Here is a 12,389-nt window from a genome sequence, read left to right as displayed (position 1 = left end):
GAAAAAACAAATATCAGTAACAGAGAGAAGACTCAATTTATAATGAAGCAATAAGCATATTTTTATCAGTGAAAAATGTGGGCTTAAATGTTAATGTGCCATCAACATCTGAGTCGCATTGGCTGGCTCTCCAGCTGCACGACAGTGCTGGAGCAACTAGCCAGGGCCAATCGGAACAAAATGTTCAGGGGCTGCTTTTGCTCATCTATTGAAATGCTAAAAGGTTCATGTTCGTTCCTGCTGCTCGACGGGGTGAACGGGTTCACTGGGTTCGTGGCTGAGAGGGAGTAAAATAGATAATACAAATGCTCCTTTAAGGAACATACATGAACATACTTTCACCGGCACTGACAAGAAGGGGTCAAGGAGACATGAAATGTGTTACTGAGAGCAGCAGGCAAACACTGAAAACAGATGAGCCACTGAGGGAAAACGTCGGGTAGAGGAGGGGTGGAGGTGGGAGTTTGCAGGGTGAAGACAAAGATGACAGCTACGTACATAAAGTTCTGGTTAATGCTTCCTGTGGAAATGCACATGACAAAAATGCATGTGCATTACACACACCGCGGTAGTCGGTGTTACCGGTGTACATTACGTACCCACCGCCCCCCACCGTTGTTTTGCTTTTTTTACAGAAATAAAACCCATTTAGTTTGTTTTCGCGTATCAGCGCCGTGTTATCAACACATAGTCGGACGACGGACGCTACAATCTGACAGGGAAAGTGTCGTACGGAGTCTCAGCTCAGAGTAGCAGGAGTCAGATTTCACACACGGAGCGAGAGAGAGTTGACAGACAAGACGATGGTGGAGAATTTGGTGTCGAAGCGAAAAGCGAAGCGGTGCTGGGTGGAAACCTGCGGCCTCGCAGCACCGCCACCCGACGTTAAAGATCAAAGTAAGAGCTCTACACATATTGACCGTCATAGTTTCTTGTGAAATGTCCGGTGTAACCGGTAACTCCAGTGTTGTCACAAGTTTATTAACCGGTGGGAAAATGTCCTCATCGTCACATCCCTGAAGTGCATGTGCTCGATGTGATGGGACTTCAGCAAAAACACCTGAGCTTACTGGAGTCTAGAGCTGCAACGATTAAGCAATTAGTTGTCAACTATTAATTTAATAGCCAACTACTTTGATAATCGATTTATTTTTTAAGAAAAAACATCAAAAATCTCTGATTCCAGCTTCTTAAAGGTCCCATATTGTAAAAAGTGACATTTTCACGGCTTTTATATTATAAAGCAGGTTTAAGTTCTATATAAACACTGTGAAAGTATTGAAACACTTAATCCACAGAGCAATACACACAGCCCGTATTCAGAAACTGAGCTTTTGAAACAAGCCATCAGGATTTCTGTACATTTGTGATGTCACAAATGTACAATATTTAGACCATTTCAAAGTTTTAAATGTAAACATTCTAAATGTGTCCCAGGAAGTAAACATGGACCAAGCTGTTGCCTAGCAACGCAATTCTGTTGCAATTCCATTGAAATGCACTAAAACGGAGCGTTTCAGACAGTGGGGTAGATTCAGGTATGTTCAAGCAGACAGTATGAGGAAAATAAAGTTTTTTTTTTAAACATTAAAGTATGTAAACATGTTCTAGTAGAAACCCAAAATACGAGTATGAACCTGAAAATGAGCACGATATGTCCCCTTTAAATGTTAATATAGTGACCAAACAACTAATAAAGTAATCGACAGTGAAAATAATGGTTAGCTGCAGCCCTACAGGAGACCTGTGCTTCGATGTGCACCACCTCACATTTCAAATAGTATAGACTCAGATGACTGCGTCGTCTGAGATTGATTGAGGAAAAATGAAGTGGAAGTACGGACTGTATCTCTTTGCTTCTTTGCATTTGATTAAACGGTAGAGCAGAGGCAATCAAAGCTAAAAGGTGAGTGCACGTGTGTGTGTCAAATGAGAGGGCTTACCTTTTTCTGAGCAGCTTCTTTCTTTTTCTTCTCTTCTTGTTTTTTCTTTTTCTTATCTTCCATCAAATGGTTCTCTTCTCGTGTGTTTTTTGCTTCTTCTCACAGCTTAAATACAAAAAAGAGAAAGAGAGAGAGAGAGAGATGGACATGGTTTTAACCCAATCACCAACTGAGGAGAACGGTACTCAGGTGAACACCTGCAAAAGTGATTTACGTACAATTACTCGGCTGCATTGTTCAGTTGTTGCTCTCTAAGGTACAATCAATGGCTGCTGTTGTAACACATAAGATCACGTGTGTAATAGTAACACAACCACCAGACAGAAGAATGTGGGTTTTGTTTTGCACTTTGAAATGTTTTCAACCGTACGAACTGTGCATGTGTGTGTGTGTGTGTTTTGGTGGTCTGTGGGGTCGGCTCTGGAAACCATTAAAAGAGGCCTTGCAGGTCTAGTATAGTGGAGGCCTATGAGACGAGGCCCCCGTTCTTTAGTCTGCACACCCAGCCAGGGCAACAGATCCCAACGCAACTACCAGTAATGTGTGGGCAGACCACAGAAAAACAATACATGTCAGTATTCTGGGTCGTAGACGACTTTATTCCCACCATTCATCTGTTGACAAAGTCTCCACACCGACCTGCTAACAGCCTACACCTTCTCTACTCAGTCCTGAGAGGGAAAAGAGTTCACAACAGGCACTCGAGCTGGAAACCACCTGACAACACCCCGTAGATTCATGTGCAAGTGCATCCAGCTGAGACGGGAGCTTTATCCATCCTAATCCGCTACACAGAAAAACAAATAAATAAAAGCCGGGGTTTTGAGGACTGAGGGGAAGAGGAACTAGCCGGACAAAAATACATAAATAAGAATCAAGTTCCTTGAACCTTCAATGTGAAATTAAAACCCATCAGCCTTTTCTCCTGCCATGCCTACGCTGCTGCAGGCGACGGCGGCGTGTGTGCCATCGCCTGGCAACAAGCGCTCCCCGAGGCCCCGCTGAGCAGTCAGGTGGAGACAGACAGACAGACAGACAGCGCCCTGAAAGCACTGCGCTGAAATCAGTTTGATTGTGGAGGTTCGATAATGGAATTAGAAACACAAGAAGAAGAAAGATGGACAAGCATCAAACACTAAAGACACAAATCTGAGCTTATAATTGCATAATTATTGAGTCAGGGCTTGGATGATGTCATGTTCAAGTTCAACAGCCAGAAAACAAACAAAAACAAAAGATAAAGCTGCAAGCAGCGGATGAAACACCCGTACATTTCTGTGACCATCAGACACTGAACGCACAAGTTAAACGTTATTTCCTGCGTGGATTGAACGGCACAGGAAATGACAGATTGCAAATTTTGCGCCACTTCCTATGTCCACTACATGGCGCTAGAGAACACACGTTAAACATGCACTGTGTTGCTCATTATCAGGTGTAGACCACACAATGTAAATTACATGATGTCGGATGATGTCTGTCACATAACGCTGACTTCCTGTTGCCAGTAGGTGGCGCTATGAGGCTTGGACTGCTATGAAGTAGGTCAAGTTTGGGGCAGATTGGACCAAGTACAGTTACAACAGTTTGTCTACGCCACGTCAACGTTGTTTCATTAAAAGTCAAGATTTTAACAACTTTTCATTACAAAGGTCTTAAGATTGTGCTGACCAAATTTGAAGTCAATCGGGTTAAATCTCTAGTAGGAGTTTGTTAAAGTACAGCGCCTGGAAATGGTAAAAAAAAAAAAAACGACCTAAATATGAAAATGGCCGACTTCCTGTTGGGTTTATGGTATACCTCTAAGAGGCTTTTTTTTACGTCTAAACATGTTGCATATACCTACCAAATTTCATACATCTAGGTGAAACACGTCGCCGGGGCTACTCAAAAGGGGGCGCTATCGAGCTATTTTGTCACACCACTTGTGATTCATGTGCAAATCGTCATTCGTTTCTGAGCATGTTAAGCCGCTCAAAAATTTGATTCATTTTGGAGAATAATATTCTTGCTCATGCCCTAACTAAGTAATTTTTTTCGCTGCCCTGACTGATCTTTCTTGACCTCGGTAGCAAATGTAATAAAGGTTAGGGTTAGACCATTTATAAAATGTTAGAAACCACCCACCACGGTGGTAAGAGAATTCAACCGAGCTTACATTTAACTATGTTATGATGAATCAAATCATTGTTTTTTTTACCGACACCAGAGTTGTGTGACGTCTCTCAAATAATTGTAGGATGACAACAACATTTTCTTCACTTTCATAAAGAAAATAAGAAAGTAAGAAAGTAAGAAAGCAGAAACCCCCCCCCCCACCATTTAAATAAATCACTAGGCTGCCACCTAAATAAAAACCCTAGATCGATCATCTCAATTCAGTGACATGTCTTTAGGACCATTTCTAAGACAGTGCCACAAATGAATAAGAGGAGACCATGTTGGATTATACTGGACATATGTTGGGAATATCTAGGAGGCTTTATTTGTTTACAAGAAGTCAGCATTTTCTGAAGCACAGGCCAACTTAGCGAGAACACTCAGCTGTGTTGGCGGAGAGATTCCCAATCAAGACCATTAATGCAAACAGTCACCTGAGTTTCTAAGTTGGATACAGTAAATTCACTATTATTGTTTTCTATATGGCTGAAAGGAGCTACTATTATTGATAAAGGTTGAGCTTAGGGGTTAAAATACAACAAGTTGTGACTGGTTTAAAATGTAAAAGTAGTCAATATGTGTCAGTGCAATTTCCTCCGTCCTTGTAAATATGTCAGACAACATTAATATATTGTTATTAGACCCTGTGAGTAATGATCTTACACATGTGTAATGTTGATGTTCAGAATTGTAATGGTGCATATTCACTGCACATTAATGTGCATTTTGCTTCGGTTACAACTGGTCTGAAAGTGTTTAATGAATTAAAAAAACAATAATTTTCTTGCACCGTGGTATCCCTACAGTATATTGTTGACTGTGCAGACTAGTTTTTTCCAATCTGATCTTGCAAAGCGTGCAGCAGTGCTTCGTGAACAGGAGCTCCCAGAGGCCACGGTCACCTTTGCTCTCAGACTGAGAGGCGAGCAAACAGGTGGCGAAGGATCGCGACGGGGGAAGCCTCCTGTTCGCCGCAAAGATCAGACCCCACCATGTTTCTTCATCTGTCCTTTATATCGTCTTTAACACTGCACTGAAATAAATAAATAATAAATAGGCAACTGGAATCCACCCAGAAACCTGACAAGTGCATCTCTACATGACAATGATGAAGATGAACTGTACCCAGCTATAGCAACAAATGATTTAATATATAATATGTATGTCAAAACAGCACCATGGCTGTTCTAGTTAACAGAACAGTTCAACAACAAAGTCATCTACCAGTGCTAGCATCCAAATATGCAAAGAAAAGCAAACAGAAAGCAACCTGCTGTGTCTACTTACTTCAGTTTGACCTGAATATTTTGCCCAGCAGCTTTGACACATTATTTGTTTTTATACAAACTTTTTAAAAATAGGAAATGCAATCAGTAAGGATCAACTATAACAAATTAGCTGTATATATATATATATTTTTAGACAATATCGCTCGCTCGCACGCTGGACCTCCTGGCTAGCTCAGCACACATGCCTTCAATGTTTGCAGGAGCTGAAAACTGAATGGAGCCAATCCTGCAGCACTCCGGGGCTTGGCGGTTCAAACGAGCAGCAATGAAAAGAAGCTGCATGATAAATAGAGCGTCTTCCTAACTGGACTGTGGTCCAGATTGCGTGAGATTAGGTTGTTGGAACTTGCGACACAAACATAACAACAACACGCCGCCTCCACACACCTATCTATCCACACACCTATCTATCCACACCTAATTCATCATAAAACGCTTATTTTTACCCCGGAGACGCTGGATATGGAACCTGCCGTTGCAGCTGCTGTGCTAAATATAGCCGGTGCTGCTCCTTTCAAAGGCATCAGTGGGGCTTGTGTCATGTAGGATCAGAGGATAAGAGAGATGCTCCAGTTAATGTGAGCCGCTGTCGGCCTTCCGACCCGGATGAAGAGGGGAGCGAGCGCCGGGCAAAGCGTCAGAATGATTTCAGTTTAAGAAACACCGGGTCCCCGAGCAGGACAGAGGGAGTCTCTCTCAATGAGAGCCGCCGGGTCATTTCCAAACATCTGCCTGGCTTGGACAGATGTGTGTCCCTGCTTGGACTGTGCTGGTTGAGAATGCAGGAATGGTACCTCCTGCAGCATCTCTGGAAATATAATGGCACTATGTGATCAGGCATAGGACATAACTTTACATAACATTACTTCTTTTGAAGATAAAGCCTATTCCCTTTTTATCAAATGTAGATAAGAACATTAATAATTAGTGGTGTAACGATTCATCTACTACATCGATGCATAGATTTATATTCCTATGATCCAACTACATCGATAGGTACTCGGCAAGTTTTCCTTCACGGGGGACGTATATCGATATAAAATCTATTTGCAAAGTAAACGGTAATCTATTGTACCGATACGAAGAATTTGCACCTTGTACTTAAGCACGACAAACGTTATATTATTATTATTATTATGTTATATGTATTATTTAGCACTTTTAATAGTGATGAAATGTTAAACGTTACTCCAGTTCACGCTCCCAGTGTATGACGTCATCGACGTGCGCCAGCAGCGCCAATCTCAGAAAGACGATGACAAACCGAAGGATGTCCGATGGCGAGGAAGAGCCAGACGAGCGAGAGATGTTCAAGCCGTGTTTGAGGTCCAGCGTGTGGAAACATTTTGGAGACGTCCTCGATACCGAGACGCCAATATTATTGCTCTAGCGTTTATATTGGAAATGAGGACAGAAGCAGCAGGTTAAACCACTGTTCATTTAACTTGATTAGAAGTTGATTTATTTATTTGTTTCATTAAATATTGCACTGCTTTGTATCTAAAGAGCTGAATCAGCAGGTCCTGCAGTTGCACATTTTATTATTTTCTAATAAAAGGTGTGTGTATTTGACATTAATCGTTGTGTTTACTTGTTTATATCCATAATTAATTCATTCCTGATTCCCTTACAAGAAACACTTTGAGGAATCCTGACCTGCTCTGTCCAGTATCCAGATATTTATTTCACAGTCACACTGATTGAGCTTTTGGCATCGTATCAGAACCCTGGAAAGTGATTCATATGGTATCGTTGTAAAAACGTATCGTTACACCATTATTAATAATGATACCATAAAGTCCATTCTATAAGTAAATATAATCACACAGAGGAGGCTACAACGCTGCAGCTTTCATTAGAGGTTTACTCACAGCAGCATGCTGAGCTACATCATGAGCAGCCGTCTGTAACGGGGAAGCACAGCTCGTGTGGATATGAAGGACGTAGGTCAATGAGCTCAGCTCTGTTGTGGAATTACACCCTCCTGTCAGAACAACAGGATTAGAGCCTGGTGTCCCTCTTAAAACCAGACACCCACTCTGCTGCAAGAGGACGGCGAAAAGGAAGAGAAACAAACACAGTCGGACCGGGGAGAGACCGAGGACGGCCTGATAAAAGCAAGAGAGTGAAATGTGTAGAAAAGTGAGTGGAGCTTGGAGAGAAGGAGAGTGGGCAAGGTGAATAGTGGACATGTAAATGCCGAGCTGCCCCACATTGGAGCGATGAAGATGAGGGGCGGGGGGGGTTACGAATGATTGGGCTGGTCTGTGTGTGCATGTGTGAGAGATGGGGGAAGGGGTGCTAGACGGCAGTCGCTGGGCACAGAGCCAGGAATGCCATCGCTGCGAGCCAAACAAGAGCACGGCGAGCCCTTGGGAGAATGCTCACTAGCAACCACAGCAGCAGCAGCAGCAGCAGCCGCCGCCACAGCTAGTATGGCAGACTGTGCAGCTCCTTCTGCTCTTCTGCGCAATCGCACTTTAAAGCAACACACCTCTGAAAAATATCTGATGTGTACATATTGTGTACAGTGAATCTGGGTTTTCGAAAAGCACCACAAAAACAAAACAAAAGGCCCAATTAGTCAGTCGGCTACTACCGTCCACGTCGTGTGAAGGTTTAAAAACTGCTAGGTAAGCGCTAACAACGTCCTTGTGCTCTGCAAAGAGGATTGCACCTTCTAAAGTACTTGCAGCTATTCTCAGTGTGGTCACGTTAATGCTTTCTGACCCGAGCTAACGACAAGGAAAAAGAGAAACTTATGCTGCACTCCTGGCACTCTGAGCAGGCCCTAAAATAACTTGTATGGACACACTCCAAAAGCAAAAGCCTCCAGTCCCAATGTCAGTCGTCTGCTCCAAAAGTAATGGGAACGAGGCTTTCACGAGCCCGGCTGACAATTTATTGGTCCGGGAGATCAAAGAAATGCCTTTTTGAACTCTAATCACGTCGCTTTTCTCACAGTTTCCACAGTTGTCTTCATAAATTGAACCAAATCAAGCCTTTGTGTGGAGGCTTACAGTAACACTGGAGCTGTACGTGGAGATCTCATAGAACTCTGAGCTGCGATGCCGCGAATGTGTCCGATACTGCCCAAAATTCAGGATCAGGTATCGGCGAGTACGCCGGTCTATGCACCGATCCGATACCATTATTAACCCAGAAAACAATCACATTGTTTAACTGGAAATCAATTTTTCCTCGCCGCTCCAAAACAGTAGCCTTCACTGTGCGGTCGCCCCGGATGTATCATGGCAACCACCGGCAACTACTGTTTTAGAGCAGCGAAGAAGAAGTGATCGCAGGTTGTTTGCTGCACAATTAATCAAATATTAAAAGGAAGGGTAGACGATGTTCTCCAGTAGACACTATTTGTTCTATTGGTTGAAATGGTCTTTCACCCCCGACAGCGATCCATTACTGATGAGCTCTGAAAAAGGACTGTTAAAGAGCCGTCATCTGTAGCTGCTGTAATCCTGTAAAAACGTCTACCAATCACTGCCTCGAGGTCCGCTTGGAAAGAACCAATCAGACGCCTCCCTGCTCGTACTCTACCCTTGGCGTGCACCAGCCTGAACTCAAAGCGTGTCGCCGCCGCACGTTTCCTGGAGAATGGAAGAGAAAACTCGGCCCTGCAGTAGCACTGTCGTGGTTACTGGTGATGAGGTAGCATTGTTGAGTTGAGGTCCTCTCTCCGCTCTGTGTCTGTGAAGTAGTTACGATGCGGCGGTGCTCGTGCATGTGTGTGTGTGTGTGTGTGGGGGGCGGGGCTGTTGCCTTGGAAGGAGCCCCGAGGGGAGGGGGTGGTTTAGACGGAGCTCCTGAGGCGATGCTGGTTTCAAATTATGCCAGCTTTCCAACATCGTTGACCCTACCTTTAATTACAATCACAATTCTAGCTTCCCACATTTAAATGAACATGATCGACTGCAATATTGACGTTTAAAAGTTGTATCAAATCAAGCGCTTCCTAAACTAAACTAAACAGCCAGCCACCGGGGGGGGGAGATGTTTTGGTTTCACTTCTTCTGGGGAGCTTTTTCCTGAATGTTGCGGCTGCAGTCCAAAGCAGAAGAGTAATAATATACTGTATATAAACAGAAAGTAGATGAGCAAAATGAAAATGCACTGAATTCAGGTGAAGAAGAACCTTATTTAAAGCCTTTTTTGTTATGCAAATATTTGTACATTAGCAGGAATGTAGCACAACATAGAAGTGATCATCTCTTAATAAAAATAATAATACATTTATTTATTATTCTCTTGATTTAAATGTGAATCTGTTGTCCCTAAAATCAATGAATAATCATGATCAAATAAGCGTGATCTCATCATAATAATAGTTTAAAGTAGCATTTATCTAAATGAGTTTGACAATCCATTACAGAGAATTAGAATTAAAACTGATAGTTGCACTCACTGCTAAGTAATCTGTACAATAATATAGCATCTACCTGTCCAGCATTCAAAAACCAACACAGACACGGATTTCTTTGACTGCTTTTCTGCAGAATGCAAGCTCAACATTCCCACCGAGGACTCCAGCTCAGCATCCGATCATGACATCATGACACCAAAACAACCCTCCGAAACCAAAATGACACAATCTGGCAAAACGCCCCCCCACCGCCCTCAGCCCTCTCGTAGTCCAGCAATGAGCAAAAAAGAGCCATCGAGCGGTTTGAACTGAAAGTGAGGCTGTGACCTATAAGCCCTCATAGTAATCACCGTATTTAGTGGCCTGTTTTTGTTATCAAGCCCCCTTTGGCGCCTCTCTGTGAATACAACACTGACGCTTTTCAGAGGCTTGGGTGCTGCTGCTGCTGACTGGGGGACAGAAAAGACCCCCACCTATCCAACACCCCTCCGTTCCCCTCCATCCCTTCATCCCTTGCCAGGCCCAGACCCAAATTAGGGACTCTCTAACACACATTAGTAAAAGCAGCGGGCCTCACAGCTGACGTCAGCCTGCCCTCTACATGCATCAGGGTGCTGCTGGCATTCCCAGTCTGGACACACACACACACACACACACTCCTAAAAGGAGGAAACTGTGTGTGTGTGTGTGTGTGTGTGTGTGTGTGCCACTGCAGGAGCTATACAGCAGGAGGCGGGCAATGATGTTGGTCTCTATGGTGAATGAAGGGAATACAGGAAGCAAATCAAGGTTTGCACAGCTCAAAAAGTATGTATGGACTGACAAAGTTAGATATCCAATGCATGCATGCAGTTTATAAAATATTAAGCAACAATCCCAAGGTTATGTCAATACAATGAAAGGCTGTGTAAAAAGTAGCAGAATGGATAAAGAGGATGCATGGGGAAAACAGTCTCAGTAAATGAAACTGGACCATAATGTGCTGCACACATGCGTAAAGTAGGTAAAGTCAGCTTGCTAATCTGTTTACTGCCTGCATGCCTGTCAGGTGATGCATGTTAGATCCAGCTCAGTCTGCAGCAGCAGCAGCAGCACCGTGCATGTTCTGTGCAACAATAATATCCATCAGTGCAACAGCAATACAGTCTGCCAAGTCTGCAAATACTCAACAAGCAGAAACACAGGGGTGCCCTTGAATCATTATGGAAGCGAAGCTGGGTTAAACCCAACTATAGTCCAGGTTAAAAGAGAAAACATCCGTGCTAAAGTCATGCACAGACTAGACAAATAAGCAGCCGATGAAGAGCACTAGAAGAAGAAAACATTGAGCAGTAAATCTCTCCCTTCTCTGCTCCAGCTGCGCGTAATGTTACTCCAAAAGCTGCGCATGTTTCCAATAGTGCGACGCGCGTAAAGGTGCTGAAAGGTGCGTCTATAAAGGAGGTTAAATATAATAATCCTACCATGAAGCGTTCAGGAGGTTCTCGTCGGCGGCGGCGGAGCCTCTGCAGCCATTTTGTAGTAAGTGACCGGAGCAGCAGCTCGGTTGAATCGGTGCTAACGGAGGAGGAGCTTCACCTTCACACGTGACCTTCAATAACAAAACAAACTGGTCCCACTTCCAGACGCTCCTCCTCTCCTCCTCCTCCTCCTCCTCCTCCTCCTGTTTCCATGACAACTGCAGCCCCTCCATCACTCCCCTCTCTCTCTGCAGCTGTGAGCATCCTCCTCCTCTGATTCAGTACATAATATACAGCTAAAAAGAAAGTATTCAAGTATCAACAGACTACATGTGAGAAGTCAGCTGTATATAACATATAACAGCATTTCAGCCTGCAGTTTGTGTAACCAGTGTTATGTTCCTACACCAACAGAGGGCACACTTTCTACTAGAAACCAATCATACTGCTTTACTCCACTCTGAGCTGCTGCTGTGGTGTCATTTTTTTTATTTTAATACAGTGGTGTAAAGTAACTAAGTATATTTACTGTACAAAAGTAATTTTTTAGGTACTTGAGTATTTACATTTTGCGTTACTTTATATTTCTACTTTGCTACATTTCAGAGGGATATATTGTACTTTTTTATTTTACTTTTTGTTTTTAATAAAATATGTTTATTTATTTATTTGTTTGTTTATTTATTTATTTATGTTTTACTTTTAATTTTAATACTTTAAGTATATTTTGATGCTAATATTTTTATACTTTTACTTGAGTACAGTTTTGAATGCAGGACCTTTAAGCTACACCTTCATCAGCTCCGACATTGAAATCATATTAAGTGCATTAATCTATCAAATTATAGATTATCATCCAATAGTCCAATACAATATTATGAAATTGGCCATTCTGCATAATGAGAACTTTCACTTATTTTTTTATTTTTTCCCTTTTTACTTTTTCTTTTACTTTTTAATTTTAATTAATTAATTTTTTATTTTTTTTATTTTTAATAAAATATGTTTTATTTATTTATTTATCTATGTATTAATTTATTAATTTCTTTATTTATGTTTTACTTTTACTTTTAATACTTTAGTATATTTTGATGCTAATACTTATATATAATAATTTTTTGAATGTGGGGTCTTTACGTGTAACAGAGTATTTCTACAC

At 42.3% G+C, this 12,389-nt stretch overlaps 1 protein-coding gene across 6 annotated transcripts in view; it reads right to left on the bottom strand.

The window, feature by feature from the left end:
* The window catches only part of tnrc6c1 (trinucleotide repeat containing adaptor 6C1), a 60,906-nt gene extending 49,579 nt beyond the window's left edge, over positions 1–11,327 (bottom strand). For all 6 annotated transcript variants that reach the window (XM_074656896.1, XM_074656899.1, XM_074656897.1 and 3 more), the window contains exons 1-2: positions 11,234–11,327; positions 1,944–2,048 (exon numbers count right to left, since the gene is read on the bottom strand). In XM_074656896.1, coding sequence (XP_074512997.1) covers positions 1,944–2,006 — 63 coding nt within the window. In that variant the 5' untranslated portion in view covers positions 2,007–2,048; positions 11,234–11,327. The remainder of the gene's footprint in view (positions 1–1,943; positions 2,049–11,233) is intronic.
* Positions 11,328–12,389: the final 1,062 nt, after the last annotated feature.

This window comes from Sebastes fasciatus, chromosome 13 (genome assembly GCF_043250625.1).
Source record: "Sebastes fasciatus isolate fSebFas1 chromosome 13, fSebFas1.pri, whole genome shotgun sequence".
Taxonomy (NCBI): domain Eukaryota; kingdom Metazoa; phylum Chordata; class Actinopteri; order Perciformes; family Sebastidae; genus Sebastes; species Sebastes fasciatus.
Note: the sequence above shows the minus strand (reverse complement) of the source record. Positions and strands in the feature narration are given on the sequence as shown.